The sequence below is a fragment of the Xiphias gladius genome, chromosome 8 (assembly GCF_016859285.1).
Source record: "Xiphias gladius isolate SHS-SW01 ecotype Sanya breed wild chromosome 8, ASM1685928v1, whole genome shotgun sequence".
NCBI classification, from domain to species: Eukaryota; Metazoa; Chordata; class Actinopteri; order Istiophoriformes; family Xiphiidae; genus Xiphias; species Xiphias gladius.
In genome coordinates, this window is record NC_053407.1 from 31,215,492 (window position 1) to 31,238,461 (window position 22,970).

General features: G+C 47.6%; 2 protein-coding genes across 8 annotated transcripts in view; one reads left to right on the forward strand and one right to left on the reverse strand.

Annotated features, from left to right (window-relative positions):
• LOC120792728 (transcription initiation factor TFIID subunit 4-like) overlaps positions 1 to 5,943 on the forward strand; it is a 30,570-nt gene extending 24,627 nt beyond the window's left edge. For 2 of the 3 annotated variants that reach the window (XM_040132021.1, XM_040132022.1), the window contains exon 15: positions 2,469 to 5,943. In XM_040132021.1, coding sequence (XP_039987955.1) covers positions 2,469 to 2,630 — 162 coding nt within the window. In that variant the 3' untranslated portion in view covers positions 2,631 to 5,943. The remainder of the gene's footprint in view (positions 1 to 2,468) is intronic. The other variant, XR_005707883.1, reaches the window with a different exon arrangement.
• Positions 5,944 to 7,662: 1,719 nt separating this feature from the next.
• On the reverse strand, positions 7,663 to 22,721 carry LOC120793053 (BTB/POZ domain-containing protein kctd15-like). Of its 5 annotated transcripts, none has more exons than XM_040132668.1 (6): positions 22,664 to 22,721; positions 21,373 to 21,542; positions 18,324 to 18,499; positions 15,027 to 15,171; positions 11,560 to 11,862; positions 7,663 to 8,437 (listed from the first exon to the last, which is right to left on the reverse strand). In XM_040132668.1, the coding sequence occupies exons 2-6, from the start codon at positions 21,397 to 21,399 to the stop codon at positions 8,276 to 8,278; spliced, it is 813 nt and encodes a 270-aa protein (XP_039988602.1). In that variant the 5' UTR covers positions 21,400 to 21,542; positions 22,664 to 22,721; the 3' UTR covers positions 7,663 to 8,275. The 5 variants fall into 5 exon arrangements, with proteins under 5 accessions (XP_039988602.1, XP_039988599.1, XP_039988600.1 ...); XM_040132665.1 differs by lacking the exon at positions 22,664 to 22,721 and adding an exon at positions 22,334 to 22,454; XM_040132666.1 differs by lacking the exon at positions 22,664 to 22,721 and adding an exon at positions 22,324 to 22,424.
• Between the last annotated feature and the right edge of the window lie 249 nt (positions 22,722 to 22,970).

Genomic DNA, 22,970 nt, shown 5'->3' on the forward strand with positions numbered 1-22,970 from the left:
ACACAGATGTTAAATACCAGGCCTCAGGAACATGGGCGGTTTGCTGTTTATTGGAGTCCGGAGTGCAGAGGTGACATCTCCAGATGTCTTGTTATGTCTGACCAACTGTTCGAAACCCAAAGAGATTCCGTTTACTGATATAAAAAAAGAAATCCTCTCATCAGAGAAGCAGACCCCAGAGAATATTTTCATTTTTGCTTAAAAATGACTTAAACAATTAACAGAATAGAATAGATTAATTTTTTGTGTTCAACTGATAAATTAATCGCTCTACTTTATTTCAGTGTGCTAGTCACTCTTTGTTGGGCCATTTTCCTTTGACTTTTCTCGTTGGCCTGTAACAGATCCACCTGACTCTTCAGTAGCCTCAAACCTAAACACACATTTGCTTCCTGAGAATAAAAAACTCTGACCCATATTCAAGTATAAAATAAAACTAGAGAGAAACGGAGACTAACAAATAGGAAAAATACTGTAAATAATTTGAGAAAATAAATTAAATAGGCCAAATAAAACCACGTGATTCGGGGTGATACTGAGTCCACTCAGGTCCATTCAGATCCACTCTGGTATCGGACATATTGACACCCAGACCGAAGACCCACAGCAGTAAAACCAGACCCTTCCTGACGCGATTAGACTGAGGGGAATTTGGACTCGGTCTGACTTGGGTCCCGGGTCGGTTCTCAGTTCCTCAGAACCGAGTGGAGCCCTGTAGAACTGTACCTCTCCAGCACCAGATCCCTGTATGTTTGAGTCCTTGCGGAAAGTGTTGATAGAAGTAAGTGAACGAAGCTCATTGTGTGAACTAAATGAAACGTCAAAGTTAATTCGTGACTTTGGTCTCAGATGGTCTTGTGTCGTGTCAGCCTTCAGGCTCTGCTCATGTAGATAATAGAAGCTCAGTTGTCTCACTAATACCATTTGGTCCCATGTGAGAAACAAGTGGAAAATGGAAAGTTTTACAGGCCATTTCGAGCTGCAAACTTCATTTATTTATTTTTTAATTCACCATTAGGTGAACTAGTTTTGTCCCAGTAACCCTCAGCCAGACACCCTACTGTGCTGTATTTCCCCATCTTCACCCCAACTGTTCATTCACCTGTATTCTTTTCAAACACGGGTTCGTTTCAGAGGCCTCGGCCCGTTGATCTCGCCTCAGGACATTTCAGCAGCATGGGAAGAGACGCTCTAAGTTACGGCTGCTGTGAATTGAATTTCTGGTTGTTTAATGTACGATGTTGGGAAAGAGGACTTGTTGGAGCAGCATCTGTGAGAGAGCAGAGGAGTTTTGTTTGAGTGGTTCCCGCAGGCGCTGGGTGTTACCTGTCCTCAGGCTGCAGACACACCTTAGACGTGAAGGTGTGGTGATCCTCCTGCAGGTCTGGACTCAATGAGCGATTAAGGCAGTGTGGGAGACCTCACTTACTGCTTTTAATGATGATTCAGGTGCCACTGGAGAATAGAACCCACACAGCAGGGGATTAAAGCCGGGAGTCCACCGGTCCTGATAGTCTTAAGCTCATAGTACAGAAAAATACCCCAACGTGACAAAATACAGACTCAAAAATTTAAAGTAGTGTTGAACCATCACCTCTTGGCCCACAAAGGATTTTAGCTTGAGTTGAGAGCAATCAGTGATTAAGATAGAAGCTGAATCTCCATGTGGAAGCTTTTTTTAAAATGAGAAGACAAGCCTTGAGCCATTAACCTGCTCCTAGAATGAACTCCACTGCTCATTGTTGTTTTAAAGGATCACTCCAGCAAATTAGTATAGCGCTTCCATAAAGTAAAGGGACTCAGAAGAGACACAATGGTCCCAACATATCCTGACTTCAGTCCAAAAACACTGGATCCTACAGTTCCCACAATGTATGGATAATGTCTTTCATTAGAGCCTCCCTGCCTGGTGAACAGTCACGTATTTCAAACCCCATCCTTCCAGACTGTAACGGAAACTTTCTTTAATTCGTACCTGATGCCTTCACTGTGGCAGGAGATTTTATACGACAGACTGAGTAGCACTTCTCATGATGAGAACCATACCCCCTTTAAAGGGGTAGGTTTCCTTAGTGGCGTCACCGATGCACGATTATTGGGCTTGGGGACGGGCTTTGAAAGGATTATTTCTTCTCCAATTCCATTATAAATTCTGCTAATTGATGATTTATTGATGCCCTTTGGATAATTAGTTAGGTCAAACAGAAGTAAATGCAGGTTTATGAATATTTATGGATATGAATCATGCAAATATCAGGGGCTGATCTCAGAAACTGGACTGTATGAATCCAGCTGGTGTGTCTGTGATTCTTGGTCCGGTTCGGTGTTTAAGGGTAAAAAAATGATGACCCTATGCTCAACGGACGTGCGACATGTTGCTCCTTGTGGTGTGCACCCCACTCCTCAGTCCCTGGAGGCTGACCCTGCCTCCCAGACCTGGCCTAATGCTCCTCTGTCTCTCCTCTCAGGTGGCTTCAGGCTCAGGTGCAGGCTCCTCCCCGGCCGCCTCCTCCCGCCAGCAGCTCCGTCAGCGGATCACGCGAGTTAACCTCAGGGACTTCATCTTCTGTCTGGAGCAGGACCGCACCACGGCTCGCTCTCTAATGCTCTACAAAGCTCTGCTGAAATAAGGAGTGGGCCCACTGCAGATCACAAACTGGATTACACTTCACCTCCTCCTCGAATCCTCACATCCTCAAAGGTGTTTCAGAGTCACTGCTTATTTTGGCCTGAGTCCCTTCAGTCCCTGCAGCGCCTTTTAATCTTTTGTCCCCTCGACTCTTTCGCTTCTAGTTTTACATCTTCGTTGTGTTTTTGGACAGGATGTCTCATTTTTAGCTCATCCAGGTGTCTAGTTTTAGACTGCACATTACATTTCAGCTCCGTGTTTGTGTTTGCTACACGAGCCCACTGATATAGCTTTGTAATGGCCGGGTCACACCAGAAAATCTAAACACAGCTAATCCGTGTGTGTATAAAGTATTCGGTTTTAGGGGTTTGGGTACGTAGTGACTACTCACGGGGCCAGTTGTTGGACCGCTGTGCTGCCAACGTCGTAGTCACAGCAGATAAACAGAACAAATTAGCTTCTCCTGTTGTGTAATGTGATTGTAGAGGTTTGTTACCGAGCGAAACCAGATCCACGCAAGCAGCTGCTGTAAAATGAGCTGAATGGATTCTATCCGTGTTAATGTTGGATTTTATTTTGTAGCACCTGCAGCCGTTCCACCAACGGTCTGCGGACATGGCCGACATCGTCGCTGTCAGAGATTCACTGAGTCTGAGGCTGACGTGAAACAGATTTCACCACTGGGCTGTTTGTGATGACGCTTTAAACGATATGATGTGAACGCAGCATCAGTCTGATGTCCTGTGTGCTAACTGTGTGTGAACCATGTCTCTGTTGTGGAGCAGTTTATACTTTGATAGAGGGCTGCAAATAAACAATTATTTTCATTATCGATTAATCGTTTGATGTATAAAACATCAAAAAAGAGTGAAACCTGCTCATCACAATGTCCTAGAGCACAAGCTGACGTCATTAAATGTCCAAACCCCAAAACTATTCAATTTACTATAATGTAAGGCCAAGAAAAGCAGCAAATTCTCACAACTGAGAACCTGGAACCATCACACATTTGTCATTTCCGCTTTAAAAATTACTCCAACGATTATTCAATCATCAAAAATAGTCAAAAGTTGCTGGTGAATTTTCTTTCGATCGACTAGTAAATGAATTGATTAATCATCGCAGCTCTACTCTGACGGAGCAGCTTCTATAAAACTGGATGGAGACTCACTGATAATGAGCTACGGTAGCCTCCTTCATTTTGGACCCTCCGGCTCTCCGTCCACTCAGAGCTCATCTCTGTAATGGACGGCGTGTTATTGGTCAAAGTTCTCTAAAGTTCACTACACCCTGCCACTGAACCCACTGATCGCGCTGATCAAATTGGAATAAATCGAAATCGCTGACAAATTCTGCTTTTTTTAGATTCTGGTGTGACCAGGCCTTCACGTGGTCGGACTCACGATGGACAGATTTTAAAAAAGGATCGAAGCGGCAGAACCAGAGAGATGTCTTTTTTTTATTCCATACGTTCTTCTTCCTTGGCAAAACCTACCGCCTACATTTCCCACAGTGCACCTGGACCTCTGTTGTGTGGTAGATTGGGGTGTGCTATGCTAGAGGGTGCTAATGTTTCCTGGAGCCTGTAGCCTGCAGCAGAGATAAGGGGGGGCTACAGAGGTCTGGTGAACTCACTTCTTTCTAACGCCACACCTCCAGATTTTTTTACTTTTCAGACTCGTAGTCTTCAGACCCAACCCACGCTGACTCAGGTGACATCACCTGAGGACACTTACCGGACGTCACGCGGCTCCCCCCGGAGACACCGAGGCCGCGTTCACACTGAAAACGCCCTGCTTCAAACAGCGCAGGGGGCTGCATTATTTGATCTACTGGTGAGACCATGAAATACGATCCAGGAAGTCCAGTATGTGGAATGGATTTATGGCTTTCAAGTTCATTCGAGTCCAAAACTCAGCACAGTTTGGTTCTGTTTGTACGACTCTGACGGGATTGTACAACTCTGGAAAGTCATCACGGCGGCAGCCGTTTGACCTTCGATTGTGACCATGTCGAGGTGAACGTCAGAAACGCAGCGTTCGGGTTACGGTCCTCCACCAGGAGTACGCGCTGGCATGTCTGTGATTGGCCAACGCCGTGCCGGACGACGTCGTCCGGCACGGCGTCGGCGCTGTGTCAGCACACGTCCCCCGTTCGGATTCACCAGAAGGGCTGCGGTTTTTCGGTGTTAACGCGGCCGCAAGGATTTACACAACTTTTCCCAACACCTGGGAAACACACCGAGGACGGCGAGAAAATGACGTAGAGCACGTTGAACTGATTCATGTGCAGGTCTGAAACTAGACGCCGTTGCGTTCTGCTGTCAAAGCGTTCTCCAGACTGTGAGACGAGCGGATCCCGCTGCCTGGATTATTCAGTGTTTTGGCTCCAGCGCTGTACCGACAGAGGTGCCTTTGAGTCTAAATCTTTCCCGACATCTCCGTTCAGATTTTCTGTCCGTTTCTTGGGGTTCCTAGCCCACTCAGGACGCCGGGCTCATGGGCTCCTCGGTTTATTTGTTTTTTAAGTTTCCCGATCACGCGCTGATCCGTGAGGTCGGTCCCACATCCAACTGTCACTCTTTTTGCATTTTACGTGGTCCACCGCTACAAGGTGGAACAGAATACCGAGTTCCGAGGATGTTTTAGTGAGCATCGCGTTGGTCGTCGGCGTCAGAGGAATGTGCACCGCGAGTAACTGTGAAGCTCCCATGGTCGTACGAGCCTTGAAAGAACAGGTGCTCGATAATTTTGTGCGTGTGTGGATTTGCGGGATGATCACGCTGAAAACGGAGACACTTGACAGACTCGAAAGGTTAAAGGAACAGTTCAACCTTTCCAAAATCCTCCTCTTGTCTCTGAGCTCGATGTTCAGATTGATGCCGCTACCACGAAGGTCCTATTCAGCTCCGGCCGAGCAGAGTAACTAGTGTCTCTTACACCTTCACTGTCAGTAGGAAACCTGAACTGAGGCGCTGGAGTGTGTTTACACGGCCAGTGACCACCAGGTGTGTCTGACCTACGTGGGTGGGGGATACTGCGTCTTGTTTCAGAGCTTTGATTTCTCTCAAACAAGCCAACGTTCACCGCTGATCGATTTAAGGAAAAAAGGTGCAACGGAAAACATCCAGGCCGAGACTGAGAATTATTTTCACTAATTAATCGATCAATCATTTAGTCTATGAAACGTCGGAGAACCGTGAAAAACGCCTTCTTTTGTCCGACAGAGAATTCAGGTTCAGTCACCTCGATTTTAGCTGCTTTTAATTAAAGTTGTTTTTAAGGAAGTCCATTCGTCCTCTGACAGTAACCCTACAGTAATACAGTAAAGTCGCCCGACACAGCTACTCTAGACATTTTCCCCGTGTGTAAACAGACGCCGACCGCTCGCCGTCGGCAGCACAAGTTCATTACGTCGCGTTCGTTCAAAAACGAGCGTGGAATTGAAGCGAGACGGAGGAGGCCCGCGTACGTCGGCTCCGCACAGAGGTGAGAGCGGACTCGACCCGAGCGTCGGACTCAGAGCGAGGAGAAGAGGATCAGCCAGAGTTGAGCGGTTTAGTGGAAGGTGACGGTCACAGGGAGCTGGCTCTCCACAGTGAACTCACTCAGGCTGCGACTACTGAGGCAACGAACCTCAGACTTCAGATGAACATTCCTCCCCCTCCTCCGCCTATTCCTGTTCCCGCTCCTCCACCACCTCCTCCTCCCACCGCTGCTCCACATCCTCCCGCTGCTCCTCCCCCTCCTCCCCTCCCCCTCCACCACCTATTCCTGTTCCCGCTCCTCCACCCCCTCCTGCTGCTCCTCCACATCCTACCCCCTCCTCCGCCTATCCCTGTTCCCGCTCCTCCACATCCTCCTGCTGCTCCTCCACATCCTACCCCCTCCTCCTGCTCCCTCTCCTCCGCCTATTCCTGTTCCCGCTCCTCCACCCCCTCCTCCTCCCCCGCTCCTCCACCACATCCCGCTGCTCCTCCACCTCCTACCCCCTCATCTGCCTATTCCTGTTCCCGCTCCTCCTCCCACCACTCCTCCTCCTCCTCCCGCTCCACCACCTCCTCCCGTCGCTCCTCCTCCACCACCTCCTCCCGCTCCACCACCTTCTCCTGTCGCTCCTCCTCCACCACCTCCCACCGCTCCTCCACATCCTACCCCCTCCTCCGCCTATCCCTGTTCCCGCTCCTCCACATCCTCCTGCTGCTCCTCCACATCCTACCCCCTCCTCCTGCTCCCTCTCCTCCGCCTATTCCTGTTCCCGCTCCTCCACATCCTCCTGCTGCTCCTCCACATCCTACCCCCTCCTCCTGCTCCCTCTCCTCCGCCTATTCCTGTTCCCGCTCCTCCACCCCCTCCTCCTCCCCCGCTCCTCCACCACATCCCGCTGCTCCTCCACCTCCTCTCCTCCGCCTATTCCTGTGCCCGCTCCTCCACCCCCTCCTCCTCCCCCGCTCCTCCACCACATCCCGCTGCTCCTCCACCTCCTACCCCCTCATCCGCCTATTCCTGTTCCCGCTCCTCCTCCCACCGCTCCTCCTCCTCCTCCCGCTCCACCACATCCTCCTGTCGCTCCTCCTCCACCACCTCCCACCGCTCCTCCACCTCCTCCCACTCCACCACATCCTCCCGTCGCTCCTCCTCCTGCTGCTCCTCCCAGCGCTCCTCCACCTCCTCCCCCCGCTCCTCCCGGCTGACGTGCTATTCAACTTTTAGCTCGACTATGAAACATCAGGATCGGAGTCCCGGTCTGAAAAAATCGACCTCGTACTGTCGAGGACGTGAGTTTGTCGGCAGTCGAAGATGCAGTTTGAGGTTTTTAAGATGACGTGTTTGGAGAGGGTGTGTACACGGAAGGTTTTTAACGCTTTAAATGTCTTTTGGTTTCTCATTTGGTTTGTATAGTATATAGGTCTAACTGCTAACCGAAGCTGTGGTGTATGTACTGTATATTCAGTCAGAGTCTGGGTCTTCAGAGCACCCGGCTAAAGTCTCATCTGTTGGAAGGACACAATTTTTGCGACTATTTATATTTCCTACATTCTGTACTCGATCCTGACGCATTTCAGGCAATGCAATTTTACAGTTGTTTGTACCTTTGCAAAAAAATGAAATAAAGAAAACGATAAAGAAGCAGGTTTGAGTTCGTGTGGACTCGTCGCAGACCCTCTCATCTTTTATCAATACATCTGTACAAATGAAAAGAAGTGACACCTAACAAATACATTAAATATACATTTTCAAAATGGCAGTTTTATAAAAAGAATTAAATTATGTGCCCCGTGGCCTCCGGACATACTTATAAAAATGACCCCTCCGTTCATCTGCACACACACAGAGGACAGATATGGACCAAGGGGGCTGCTCACGTCAACAACAGAGATTCTGGTTACAAATGTTATTTACACGTGACGGCCGATCTGTCCGAGCCTCCACTCACACGAGTTTTACAGACGTCATCGGGCTCCAAATGGAAAAACTCTAGATCCAAAGTGAGGTCAAAGGTCTCCCGAAGCCCCGCGACCTTTTCGAGCGTCCGGATCTGGTCTGGCAGCTCAGCGCGATGTTCTCCTGCCGGCTGCGGAGGCGGATCCAGATGTGAGTACGCGGCCTGTGGATGCAGTCTGCACTTCCTGTGCGCTGGTGGTTCTTAGTCCAGAGGTTCCTGTTTGATCCGGATCGGGGTGCTGGTGATGGAGTGGCTGTGCCGCAGGTCACGACACAGGACGTACTCGCTGAACTGGGACGAGTCGACCCCCCCGCCGCAGGACGCCTTGATGCCGAAGCCCTTCTGAAACAGACGCTCCAGGACCTGCGGTGACAGAGCTGGTCAGCAGCTGTTGGAGACTTTCAGGTAAACTCACAGGTCAGACATCAGAGGCAGAGCGGCCACATTTAAAGGAACAGTTCAACATTTAGATAAGTTCTCCTCTGCTCCGAGTCAGGTGTTCATTAAAGGAAGGGTTCGCATTTTTACAAGTCTGCCTCAACACGACCCTCACGTCAATCCTCCTGATCACACTGATCGATGAAAGATCCTTTCTTAACACAATTTCTAACGTACGTGACGGAGGACAAAGTCTGAAGTCCTCGTCCTGTCCTTGATAACGGGTCCTTTCACACCAACTCACCTGGTGACCTCCCAGTTCACGTCCTGGATTTTCTCTAGAGAACTAACGTGAAAACTTCCATTAAACTCACGGGACCCTGCAGAGTCCTACAGCTCTGCTCCAAATCCTGTTTCAGTTATGAATTTCTGAAGTTCATCATTCCTGTCATTCTCTGTATTCTCAGCCTCACCGATCACTTGTTCTTCAGTGGACTGGGTTGAAATTTGTACTGAACATCCAATAAAACCCTCAGGATCATAAACAACATGCGTTCATGTAAATAGTTGTTGCTGAATGTTTTACAGTTATCAAACTAATAAAAAAAAAAATTATTTCTTACCTGAAACAAGAATCTTCAATTTTTTAAAATTAATTTCACCACTATTTTTTACCTCGTTGCATCCAAACTTTGATCGTGTGTCGCATTAATAGTGACACACATTTTAAGATATTTTCCATTTTATTTTATTTTTATTTATTTATCAAATGTTATATTACTCTTCATCATTGAATAATTTTTGAAAATAGCTATTTTTTCGTACTTTTCACTGGTTGCAATGTGACATTGAGTGGTTTTATTTGCTCTGTGTTGACTTCAAGGTTTTGTCAGAAATGAGTTCAGAAACGTCTGACATTGTGAAATAATGTGTGTATTGATCTAAGGAACTAAGATCAATATTTTGTCTGGACACGCAGAACAAGATGAAGTCAACAAACCGAACCGTACCAAGCTGCCGATTTCCCGAAACCCAAAGAAAAACTACAGGTTTCACACAGAGACGGAAAAGTTTGAATATCTACCTGTGAAATAAAACCACTCTGTCACATTGCAACCAGTGAGAAGTACAAAAAAATAGCTATTTTCAAAAATTATTCAATGATGAAGAGTAATATAACATCTTTAAATTTTTGATATAACTGCAATGAATATTAGCACATTATCATAAAAAAGTTTCAAGGAAACTAAAATAATCCTTTTTGGGAAAATACACAGGGAAAATATCTTAAAATGTGGGTTTTTCATCTCCGAAGCTACATTTAGCAAAATCTGTGACACTCCGTGTTTTACGCAGGACCAAGTGACTTCTAGATGTGATAGAACTTTATTAAAACGAAGTAAAAAATAGTGGCGAAAGGAAGTTTTCTATGCTGAGTGTAACACGCGTTGTCCCACTGCTGCGTATTACTTCAGAGACAAATTCTGGTAGTTGTGATAAACTGTGATTCCACCGGAAGTCGTCACAATATAAATAAACAGCCTTCTGCATAATCTGTGCTTTTACTTCTAATACTCCAAGTACATGTTGCTGATGATAGTTTTTTTCTTTCTTTTACTTCTAGTTAAGTGAAGGTTCAAAGTGCTTCTTTCACCGCTGCTGTATCTGTAATAACTGACACTGTGAGCAGATTTGATAAAATCAATAAATAACAAACATGGAGCCTCCCGTGAAACTCTTTCTGTCCAGAAGTGTCCCGGTGAAGACAGTTTGACTCGGACAGCAGTTCTGAGCTTCTGAGGTCAGAGTCGGTGTGGACTCCTCAGGAGCGGCTACGTTAGGCTTCTGCTGTGGACGTGGAGCCTGAGCTTTGTCGTCCATCTCTCTCAGTGAAATCATGCTAAACTTAGCTTAGCATAAAGACTGGCAACAGCCTCCCGGCCCTGTCGTCTGAAGATCTCCGATTCACCGATTAACATTAATAATCCCAACAACAGCCAAAATGTGAAAACCTGTGGGGGTTTCAGAGAGAGACACATGCTGAGCAACAGCTGGTCCATGATTTTCCTTCTGCAAGCGACTCCTGCTGTTACCTGACGCTCCACTCTCTGATTTCAGGGGAATTTGTGTCTGTGCTTTTGGCTCAAACTTTCTGTTTGAGAAACTTCTCTTCAGTGACCGTGGTTCTGCTACAAGATTTTCAGTTTTGTTTTTTAATCTTGCGCTGCTGAAAATAAAACAATACTGATGAAAAGCATGAAAGCAGTTGGATTATACATGTCGAACAGTACAGATTAGGAATGAAAAGGTCTTTAGTTTCTACAAAACAAATCTGAGTTCTGTCGTGTCTTAAAAAATGTTTGCGGGTTACAAACATCCACTGTCATTTGTCTCTGTTTTGGTCAGTTCATTGAATTTTCAGCGGGTTCCCGCCGATTCACGACATCCTGTCTAATCTCTCGCACCGTAGCTCTGGACCTCCTGGTTCATACGATCATTTGTAGGCTCGTGGGGATATCTGGCTTTTGTTGCTTCATGATTGAATGAACTTGGACAAAAGCGTCTAATGCGACGCGATGATTAACTGCTGACGTCAATCACAGAAAAGACTGGAGCTAATTTCCATCAAAGACCTTTCTCAGGTCACAGGACGTTAAACTCTGTCCACAGAGCTCAGCTCTGACCTGCTGAGCTACACACCTTTTATTTAACTGAGCTTTTAGTGAAGCCAGTCATAATTTCTGTCTTTACCTTATATCGTATTATAAACTGTTCTATCACTGTGAATTGCTTTTGTATGATACTGCGATGTTCAAATGAACTTTCCAATGAAGTTTGGGGACAGAGAGGTCTGTGGATTACCCAGAGCAGGGTTTTTCAAAGACACTTTGCCCCCCCCAAACAAAATGGAGACGGCTCCCCCTTGACACATTGCTGTTGAATTTTCCTCTCTCTGTTGGCGTGGAGGCAGAAATCTCCAGACCCGGACGAAGACAACTGAAACCATCTGCGTGTCTACATACCGCTGGAGCTAAGTGATTCGTGGTTTGGGTGAACTGCCCCTTTAACTCTGCCGCAGTAAAGTCTGCGTCCCCCTGTGGACTGACCTGCACTGAGTTGAGTCTGCAGTATCCGTTGAGGGGGAAGCGGATGACGTGGGTGGGGTCCTGGTTCCAGCCGGCGTTGACAGAGTTACACATGACGTCTCCGGTCTCGGGGAAGATCTCCTCGATCAGGACCTTCTCCCCGCTCAGAGCGATCCTCTCGCCCAGGTCGGGCGTGACTCGGACCACCAGACACTCGCAGGGCGACGCCCGCTGGGCCTCCCGCTCCGCCTGCCAGCGCTCCAACTCCCGGACCATCGGAGTCAGCTGGTAGTACCGGGCCTCCTCGTACAGCTGGGGGAAGTCCTGGGGGGGTGGGGGGCACAGAGAGGGTCAAGGTCGGAGAGGGGCAGGGCGGTGGTTTGTTTGACTCAGCGGGACCTTTACTACCACAGCTACAAGCCTGACAAAAACCTTAAACCTGCATCACTCAGAGGCAGCGAAAACCATCAGACACATGATCCGTGTCCTGCTGAAGCCGATGTGGTGAATTATGAAACATTAAATGAACAGAAGCCTCCGAAGGCTGATGGCGAAGGTGAGGAGAGGTTGGTTCAGTTGTTGAATGAAGAGACGTTGATGCTTTCAGATCATTGAGAGAAGGAAAACAGACGAAGTGAGGAAGGAGAAATACGAAAGCAGAGGAGGATGGAAACGAAGAGGGAGGAACAAAACTTGCGCAGTTTGACGAAATATAAAAAATGGGAGTTCACTCTTTAACTCAAGGTCCACTTACTAGCTTTTTCTGGAGCTTTCTCTCAAGATGCAGTTGAAAATTCAAAATAAAAGGTTACAAGTGAACTTAAACCGATGAGAAACAGGTGCTGTTTATTTCCACATCCAGATGTTACAGAGCAACATGATCCTTCATCTGGATCTGGTGTCTGTGTCCACCTGATGAATCTAAGTCCAGGACTCCCTCTTTTAGTTCCTAGTTTTGGTCCAAACTCAGAGAACTGTCTCCATCTCTGCTGAGCCTTCAGCCCGTTTTAGCTCCTAGTTTTGGTTTTGCACTGTACTGAAAAAGCGAGAAAGTGAGAATCAGTTCACGCTGGTTTTAAATCCACTTACTAGTTTTTGTTCTGGGTTTTCAGCTGCATCCTGCAGCCTTTTTGAGAGAAAGCTCTGGGAAAAGACAGTAAGTGGACCTTGATTAAGGATTTATACCAGAATGAGCTCAGTTACCGACGGGTTGATGGAGTTTCTTTACCTCCACATCCTCCTTCTCTTTGCTTTTTATCCGGGTTTCTTCTTTCTTTACAAGCTTCCTTTTTTTTCTCCACCTTCTCTTATTTTTCCTTTTCTTTCCTTCCCTTCGTCTTTACTCCTGTTGACCTATGAGCGTGACAATCTCCAACACTGAAACAGAGCCGCTCCTCTTCACTGTCAGTACTTCAGTAGCTTTACTGTTATAAAAGCTGAGCTGCAGGACTTTGTACCGAAGCATCGTCACTCTGTTATTCCTCCTTTCACTTTAGCAACTGATCTGGGTTCTGCCTGAAATTCGGACAGAAGGAGGCTTATGTTTCTGGCTCTCCACGCTGCTCCTGACGAGGAGACGCTGTTGCCCCGGGCTTCGCGCTGTATCAAAGCCTCACCTCCTTCGCTCCCTCCCCCTCCCCTCCACCGCCCACCCCCCTCAAAGGCTGGAAGCGAGGGATAGATGCGCTTTATAAAGAGGAGTTGTGTCTGCGGGGCGTTTTAGTCATCCCGAGCAAAGGAGCAGAATAACAGAGGCAGCGCTGGTTAACTACAGGGAGGGAGATGAGAGAGATGCAATATGCCTGCCGACACATACACACACTAATTTAGTAAAACACACACTCGCCTCTGCTGTGAGCTACGCCGCATCGAGCTCCGAGCAGCCGGCGGCTCGGCGCTGATTAAAGTGTCAGAACGTGCAGAGTTAAAAGACTGGCTGCGCTTGCGGAGACTAACGTGGATGAGGACGCGCTGCTGGACAAGGACAAATAATCAGTGTGACCCGGAGCTCGTGATTCTCCATCTCTGTGGAGCTGAGCTGCGTCCGCTGCGAGCCAGAGCTCCTCATTAGAGAAGCAGGAGAGATGCAGCTGCCGAGATCACGCTGCGATGTCTGACTGGAATATTTATTACACAGCTTGGTTCCACGAGTGCATCTCAGAAACAGGCTCTAAATCTCACTGTGTTCTCAGGTGTTTGGTTTAGCTGTTGGATTAAAATGATCAATAATAATAACAGTCAACTCCTGTAACATAAGGACACTTTACTCACTTGTCAGTTTCCAACAACAGTTTGTTTCTGTTTTCATCCAGAAGTCAAATGTTCCTCTGATGCACCGTTTTAGCTTCTGTGATTAAAACACGTTTTTTTTTTTTTAACAAACTGTAAAACTCTCACTAATCCACAGATTAGTGCAGCTTCTCACATGCTCAGGTGTATTTTTGACCTATTCTTATTATCTATTGATTATTTTACGATCTTTTCTGTTTTGCATCATATTTTTATTTCCTAATGTTTATCATTGTTCTTCACCGTCTTGTATTGCTTTTATTATTTCACGTCCTCAGGTCTTTTGAACATTAGATGGAGAATAAGGTTAAAATGACGGTTAATAATCAGGACGTTACATCAACCGGGGCGGACCAGGACAGACCCACTGACCCAGGCCAGGACAGACCCACTGACCCAGGCCAGGACAGACCCACTGACCCAGGCCAGGACAGACCCACTGACCCAGGCCAGGACAGACCCACTGAAGATAACGAGCCTGTGTCCTCGTCCTCTTTGATGTTGTCAAACACGCCTCAGATTTTCGGTTCTGGTTGGACCAGATAGTAGAAGAACAGAACTCAGATCCTTTACTTCGCTAAAACATCACACTGTAAAAATACTCTGCTACAAGTAAAAGTCCTGCACTGAAAACGTTCCTTAAGTAAACGTACATGAATATGATCAGGAAAATGTGTTCAGTATTAAAGTTGCAGAAAAACGTCCGACACTGTTTTAGGATTCTATCAGTAGATTATTATCACTGATGCGTAAACAGCATTTTACTGTTACTATCGGACTGCAACTAATCATTATTTTCATTATTGATTAATCTCCTGATTGTTTTCTCTACCAACTCATTGTTTGGTAAAAATTCTGAGGAAAAAAAAAAAACGCACCACAATTAATCAGAGACCTAAAGCGAAACCTTCACAATGCTCCTTCTGTCCAAACCTCAAAATTATCCAAAATAAATTAAAACTATTAAAATGATCAATCGGAGAACCATGAAACGTTGGGTATTTTCAATTTGAAAATGACTTGATCAATTATCAAAATAGCTGCTCTATTTGTATTCACAGTGCAAGTAACTAAAGTTATCAGACACAAGCAAGCATCTGTACAAGTACCTCGAAACCGTACTTGAGTGACTGCACTTAGTTACTTTCCACCACTGGGGGGTCAAAGTTCAGATTATGGCAGTTTTCTAGCTGAGGTACCTTGAAGTCCTCGGGCAGCAGCAGTTTGCACGTCCGCAGGAAGCTGAGGATGTAGCGGAAGATGTCTCCGTCTCTGTCGATGAAGTAGTGCTGCTTCAGACTGTCCAACACGATGGGCTCGGTGCCGTTAAACAGACGGCTGATCCTGCACAGACAGAAGAGTGAGGGACGACAGACGCTTTGAGGAGCCTGGGCCCCGCTTCCGTCCTGATTTTACAGACTAAAATCTTCCCTGAGGAAAGAATCGGCAGATTTATCCGTTAAAATCGATGGTCGGCCGCAGGTAATGCTCAACACACATCTACAGCCACACGCACTTCACTAGTTCCTTCACTGCCTAATGTGTGAAGACTCGGGGTCGTAGTTAACTCATTCATAGCTCGTTATCTGTGTACACATCTGTCCAGATGTCTGCCACACTCAGTCTGAACGTAGGCATGAAGGGAACGTACGGAACCAATGTTCTGTTCGCCTTGAGGGTTTCTCGCTCCTCATGAAGCGTAGGCGTCTTCAGGCAGGCAGATCTGTGCGAATACAAACTCTGCAGGAGGATGAGCGCTGAACATCTGACCTCAGGTCCGTTACGCGTTTGAAGTCCGCGCCGAGGTTCGCTCTCACTCCGGGCTAAACAACTCTCGGCACGTCTCCCTCTTCTGCCGCTCTCGGTCCATGTGGTTGTTCTCACAGGATGGAGTGAGAGCGGAGAAGAGGACGAACACATGAGTGTAAGCAAACTTTGATAAGTGCTGATTTGTGTCTGACTGAAAATACACAGACACCCACTCGAATCAGAGAAAGATCTCGTGCTCCTGGCTGTTTCGGTAACTACGGTAACGTATTGTTAGAAATGCGTAGAAATCGTAAACTGGGCCCGTTGAAGGGCAGCCGATAACGACGCCCTTCGTTCTAAGCTATGAAGGAAATGTCTGTGGACGTGAGTTTGATCCTTCGTCCTCCGATGAACCGGTCGTGGCTGGAGTGAAACCCTGGACGGGATTATCAGTGGGCAGATAGTCCAGCAGAGATCAGTCTCTCAGTCTCAGTCACAAACACTGAAAAACCGCTTCAAACTGGTAAATGAGACTAAGAAAAAACCGGTCATACAACTCGGCGAGGTGGATAAACTGTAGTGCGACCTAAACAACACGTCGGTGGTTTGTGGTTTCATGAGCAACCGTGCAAAGATCACATTCCCTGAAAAAATCCTGGAATCCTGTAAAAACAGACAAAAGACAGGAACACTTAGCATAACATACGTAGACATGTGGTTAGTGCCGAATGAGACCACAAGCATAAAGCGTGAAAACCCGGAGCTCTGACGGAAGACGCTGGATGGACGTGGTCCGGACCGTGTCGAGGGACTTCTCTGCCGCTGACTGTGATGGACGCAGTTATGACAGTAGTGTCCTAAATGCTGGTTTCACTGAAGAAGCTTATTCTAACAGTAAAAGTGGGGAGAGACCAAGTCTTGAACCAGTGTATTAACAGCACTGCGACCCTACATGTCTCTTGTTTTAAGCAGATTCTGGACCTCTGGCGTTCGCCCTGAGGACTGGGGAACCACCAGTCTTCAGAGGCATCACACCTGTGAGTCGTCTGGGCGACCTGTTCACATGATAACAGGACTTAGAGGGATTTACTCCACCACTGATCAGATCTTTTTACTGAAGCACTTTGTTGATGTCTTCAAAGGAAAAGGCTGTTTTGTTCTTTCGCTGATTACAGGAAGACGTCGGGGACAGAACAGACGGACGCACGCTGGTACAACCTGTTCAATCGGGTAGTAACGGTGAATCCTCGGATGAAGTAACGAATCCGTACAAACGCATCAGATCGTGTGTTTTTAACGGTTTTAAATCGGAGGAGTGAGACAGGTTTGCATTATTTATCAGTGACCTCGAGGCTGTCGGCCTATTGACTCCGGTGAGACTGTAATAGACAGTTACGTCCAGCTTATGGTGCTGATTCACACGGATGATATAATTATTATGTGTACAACAGACCACGTGTGTGGTTTCCGTGAGGGATGGAAACCGAAGGTTCACAGCGATGGAACTAAAGTCACAGTTTACTCTGGTCGTAGGGAAGTTGATATTCGCAGAGTGAAGTTCGTATGTGATGAAGAATCTCGGTGTGGTCGCGAGTCACAGTGGTTCATTTACCAGTTGAGCAGCTGCGGTAACAGGCCTCCCGGGCAATGTTTGAAGTGTTTTCCTGTAAATGTAGAAAATCTGCTCTACCTGCAGATGTCACTCCAGATCCTTCTGACAAGTTAGTCACAGCAGTTGGGCTGTTGGCCTGCGAAGAGGCTGCCGGGAGGCGCTGGGGGTCGAAAGGCGAGACGTGGTAGAAAGACTTCACCTCGAATCCCTGAACCAAACCGTCGAAGGAAAATGAGATCGTGCCATAAGACGGACTGTGGGGAGCTGGAGGAGCGAGCGGGTAGCGGATCTAGCGGCCGCGGGGAGACGCCGGCAGGAGGCGAAGAAGCTAAACTCAGCCGATTAATGGACGACTACTTGTTCGGCCTGGACCACACGGGTGCGCGTGAGTCGCCGCAGCTCCTGCCGGTCGAGCAGGAGCTGGACGAGGATCAGGTGGAAGAGTGAGCTCAGCTGTGTGCACACCTGTGGTAATTCTGCTGTGTGGAAACCAAAAGTACATGAAGGCTCTTTGTTATTTTAGACTGAACAAGACCAGAGTCCACGGGTCCGGTGGAGGAGGTCCAGGGTTGGACGGGAACCGGAGGATCTGCAGCCTCTGGGATGACAACCACCTGGGAGTCGGGTCTGGTATTTAGTCTCAGTATAAGTCATAATGACATATAGAGGAAAGTACCTGCCAAAGTATTAGTCCACGTTGAGTCCAGAGGAGGATCAACTAAATGTTTATTTCATGTTCAACCAAATTCATGTTAAAGCGTTTCTGGGCAACGAAGCCTCAACATTCAGGCAGAAAGCTGAACTAATTTTCACACTGCGTCATTCTCCTGACTTGGACCGCATGAGACAGACGGTAACGCTACAACCAGACACGCCGAGCTCCGGGAACCCGCCAATCTCCTCAACCCCCCCCAGTTCCGTCTGAACACACAGAACCATTACTGGTCCCGGTTCTGTCTGTCTGACGTGTCCGGGTCGCTGACAGACCACAGGGGAATGTTGGACAAACTGATCGCGGATCAGCTTCTCTGATGGAGACCGGGACCGTCCTTTTTCAGACGGGTGTGTGAGCAGGACCACAGGATTACTGGAACAAAATCACCGCGTAACTAATCCCTCCCCCCGGAGGTCTTACCTGGACTCGGGGTACTTGGTGAGCGTTGCCAGGCTACTCGTGTACATGTGCCCCCCCACGTCGATGTGGACCGGGGCGTTGGCCTTGGTGAGCTGGGCTGGCGACGGGATGCCCTGGGCGGTCATGGGGGACACAGGCGAGCGGCTCAGAGACATCCTGGACATGCTCCTCCCCTCCTGTCACAGGTAACAACAGGTCAGAACACACCTGAGCTGAGCTGGTTTATACTGTAGCATCTCAGACACCTGAGTCGCAGCAGCGTCGCCAACAGACTCCATTTCCCAGAAACCCCTGTGAACTACAGGAAGTACTTTTACTGTAACTACATGAAGTACTTTTACTTTGATACCTGAAAAGCATGAAGTACTTTTACTGTGACCACATGAAGTACTTTTACTGTGATACTGGAAATGCATGAAGTACATTTACTGTTACTACAGGAAGTACTTTTACTGTGATACTGTGACTACAGGAAGTACTTTTACACTGATACTGTGACTACAGGAGGTACTTTTACTGTGATATTGGAAATGCATGAAGTACTTTTACTGTGATACTGTGACTACAGGAAGTACTTTTACTTTGATACTGGAACTACGGGAAGTACGTTTACTGTGACTACATGAAGTACTCTTACTTTGATACTGGAAAAGCATGAAGTACTTTTACTGTGATACTGTGACTACATGAAGTACTTTTACTGTGACTACAGGAAGTACTTTTACTGTGATACTGGAAATGCATGAGGTACTTTTACTGTGATACTGGAAATGCATGAGGTACTTTTACTGTGATACTGTGAACTAGATGAAGTACTTTTACTGTGATACTGGGACTACATGAAGTACTTTTACTGTGATACTGGAAATGCATGAAGTACTTTTACTGTGATACTGGGACTACATGAAGTACTTTTACTGTGATACTGGAAATGCATGAAGTACTTTTACTGTGATACTGTGAACTAGATGAAGTACCTTTACTGTGATACTGGAAATGCATGAAGTACTTTTACTGTGATACTGTGACTACAGGAAGTACTTTTACTGTGATACTGGAAATGCATGAAATACTTTTACTGTGATACTGTGACTACAGGAAGTACTTTTACTGTGATACTGGAAATGCATGAAATACTTTTACTGTGATACTGTGACTACAGGAAGTACTTTTACTGTGATACTGGAAATGCATGAGGTACTTTTACTGTGATACTGTGACCTAGATTAAGTACTTTTACTGTGACTACATGAAGTACTTTTACTGTGACAAGAAGTACTTTTACTGTGATACTGTGACTACAGGAAGTACTTTTACTGTGATACTGGAAATGCATGAGGTACTTTTACTGTGATACTGTGACCTAGATGAAGTACTTTTACTGTGACTACATGAAGTACTTTTACTGTGACATGAAGTACTTTTACTGTGATACTGTGACTACAGGAAGTACTTTTACTGTGATACTGAAAAAGCATGAGGTACTTTTACTTTGATACTGTGAACTAGATGAAGTACTTTTACTGTGACTACATGAAGTACTTTTACTGTGACATGAAGTACTTTTACCGTGATACTGTGACTACAGGAAGTACTTTTACTGTGATACTGGAAATGCATGAAGTACAGGAAGCAGATTTGAGCAGAGTATCGGTGGAGTATCAGTGGAGCCCCCCCCCAACCACCACCACCAGATCCCGTGGATGTAAAACTCAGCGAGCTGTGTTGCTGGAGCAGCAGCCACACTGATGACACGGAGGGTGCTGATGACCTGGGGGGGCTGCTGGGCCAGCCTCACTCTGGATTAATTGACACCCCCCCACCCCCAGAAAGTCTCTGGGTTGTAAAGAAGAGCTTTGAAGCATGAAAGGTGAACAGGAGGCGGGCTGCAGCTTTCAGTGTCTCTGCCCCGCGGCCGGCGCGACCCCCCCGGGCCAAACTCTCCCCTCTGTGTCTGCTGCTGTGCGGGGGAAAAAATAACTCTTCTCCTGGAAACTGGAGCAGCAGGACCGCGCTCCCGTGTGCAGGTCTCTGGTCCACAGATCAAGTCCCGGGTTCTACTCAGACTTCAAGTCGGGGGGGGGGACGTTTCATCAGAGAACCCTGAAGAACAATCTGTAACCCCACAGTAAACAAAGGGGGGGGGGGGGGTCCCACCGACACCGTCTCGACCAACACTGGGACCTGCGGACGCTCAGTGATGGACAGCTCTCTGCAGACACACACCGGCTCTAAAACACGAGCTAAAAATTAAGGTTTCCCCGGTGAAACCCTGACCGATAAATCAAGTCAGCAAAAACTGGTCGTGGGGCCTTAAGTTCCCCGACATTTCATCTAAAATCTCACCTTCGTTTCAACATTTTTGAACTGAATACGACTCGGAACGGCTCTGGAGAGCCTGACGTGTTTCAGTGTATGTGGACCAACCTGGTCCCGGTATACACTGCTATCGCTTATGTGGGAACGACGACACACGCCAGACTCCATTAAAAAAATCCCAACATTTGACACGGCCTCGCTATTCGGCATACCTTAGGTACCACTCACGCCCGGTTTTGGATGTTTCCTCTGTAGCGGACGGTCTCTCGGTGAATTCCGGATGTAAACTTTCCATGAACTATGACTCCGTTTCGATAATCTGTACTTTTACCACAGAGTCACCCAAGTCGCTACCGCCCCACACGGCGCGCCTGGTGGTAAAAGATGGCAGGAAAAACGGGCGAGCCAGCAGTAAATGTTCAAGTTTTGTCGAAATATGTCCTGCTTTGGAACATTTGATCTATGCCGTATTTAACGGTATGTTATACCAACACGTAAACTGTAAAATATTGTTGTATCGGTAATAGATGCGTGTTCCGAGACCCACGAAGGCGTAAAAGGGACACATTCTGCACGGAGTTTGGTGTTCCGTTACCGTGAGCGTAGCGGCTGGTCGCAACCCCGGAATATTGAGGGGTTTTTTTTTTACGGTGCAGAGCTGGAAACTTTACGTTCAAATCTCACGTGAATCTGCACGCGGCTCGTTCGTCTCAAGACAGCGCGTTCTTACCTGAGAGGACACCGACACTGAAGACATGGAGACCGGCGTCTGTCTGCTCCGTCCCGGGGTTTGAAATCTGAGGATACCGGTTGGTCTTCACTACACGTCCTCGTCAGTCTGCCTCGGTCCTCGGCTGCGTGTGGAGCATAAGGAGCTAAGCAAGCCCGACCGTGTCTCCTCTGAAAGAATAAAGAGGAGGGCTGAAAGAGGAGTCTGGCCCGGGGCCCTTCAGACCCCCGGGGGCCAGGATTAGGTTACAATAACGCGGGCGGTTTCTCCTCTTCTCGCGCCCCAACTCGTTTCTGTCAACCGAGGAGAGAGAAGCGAGATGCCGGAGAGATGCGGGATGATTTATCAGAAGGATTCATCATCCATCAAACGTCTGAGCCTTGAAACAGAAGCCCGCCTCGTCTCCCCAGAGAAAAACAGCAGGACTCAGTGTCTCAGCAGCTTCTGCGTGTTTAAGATGGAGCTGCTGCCCCGCTCATCCGCGTCTCTCTCCCCGACAACTCGTACATTTTAGCAGCATCAAACAGCCCCCTGGCTCTGGAGCCAAATGACGTCTATCGTCATGCATTATGCCCTTCCAGCTGCCTGCGGCCAAATGCGCCATTTCAATTATTGCGCACTGGTAGATGGAGATGTGCGCCGGGAGGGTGCGCACACAGATCCGTTTTATTCCCCACATCTCTGCGAGCTGAATCCAAAAGGCCTCCGCGCCGCTGCTGTGTCTGAAATCGGGAAAAGGCTAAAACTCAGCGGAGCTTCGGTTCGCTCACTGGATCCTCTGCAGCGCCGACAGGAACCATTTTGTGTTCCGGTGCGCACGGCTTTACGCAGAGGCAGTCGGCGGTTGTGATGTGGCCCTGTGGCAGCCGACTGTCACAGAGTCCCGCTCAGACTCGCATCGGTCCTCCTGCCGAGCCCCGGTGTCCCCTCAGACGCAGACATCCCTCTTACTGTAACAAACCCCGCCTGGCTTTCGGTCGATTTTAGAGTCGGCTGAATCTAATAAACTGCCGCAGCTATTGAAGAGGTCTTGAGTTGCGACTGAAAGTTTTGAATTGCTCTGCAGCTGCAGAGTGAGGTCAGAAGGTCACAGAGATACACCTGCCTGCTTCCGGTCAGGTGTTCTCTCGTTACACCGCCTCAGTCTCTGTGGTACAGTAACAGCTCCAGTTCTGGACCTGGACCACTCTCTCTTCCGGCTCGTCATGTAGGATCTCTACATTGTCCGTTGCTATACATATAAAGGATGTTTCAAATGTACGGTGTGTCCTCTGCGGGCTACAGTACTTACCCTGGGCCATTCTGTGTTTTCTTCACGGGTGTTATTTGTATCATGTGATCGAGCTGAAGGCGGATCTGTCACCTATTGTCGTTGCGCGTCTGATGAAACGTTTCATTAATTAAACTTCAGTTGTGACACATTGTCGTCGCTCTGTTTCTGTCGGCAGCAAATTTACTGTCAGTGATTTTAGATAAAGTTGATTTAAAGCTGTAAAAACATCTTAGTCGTCATTTTTCTCACTTTGTATGTGGTTTAAAGCTGAGGTGCCCAAAATGAGGTTCGGGGACCAACAGGGGACATGAGATGAACATGCTGC

Bases quoted from the DNA above. Each gene is read 5' to 3' on its own strand.
- LOC120793053 (XM_040132668.1), bottom strand. From the start codon at position 21,399: ATGTCTTCAGTGTCGGTGTCCTCTCAG. The intron at 15,172-18,323 runs GTAAGACCTCCG...CTGTCTGTGCAG, and splicing joins ACCAAGTACCCCGAGTCCAG to GATCAGCCGTCTGTTTAACG. The intron at 11,863-15,026 runs GTACCTCAGCTA...CCACCCCCCCAG, and splicing joins TGCTGCCCGAGGACTTCAAG to GACTTCCCCCAGCTGTACGA.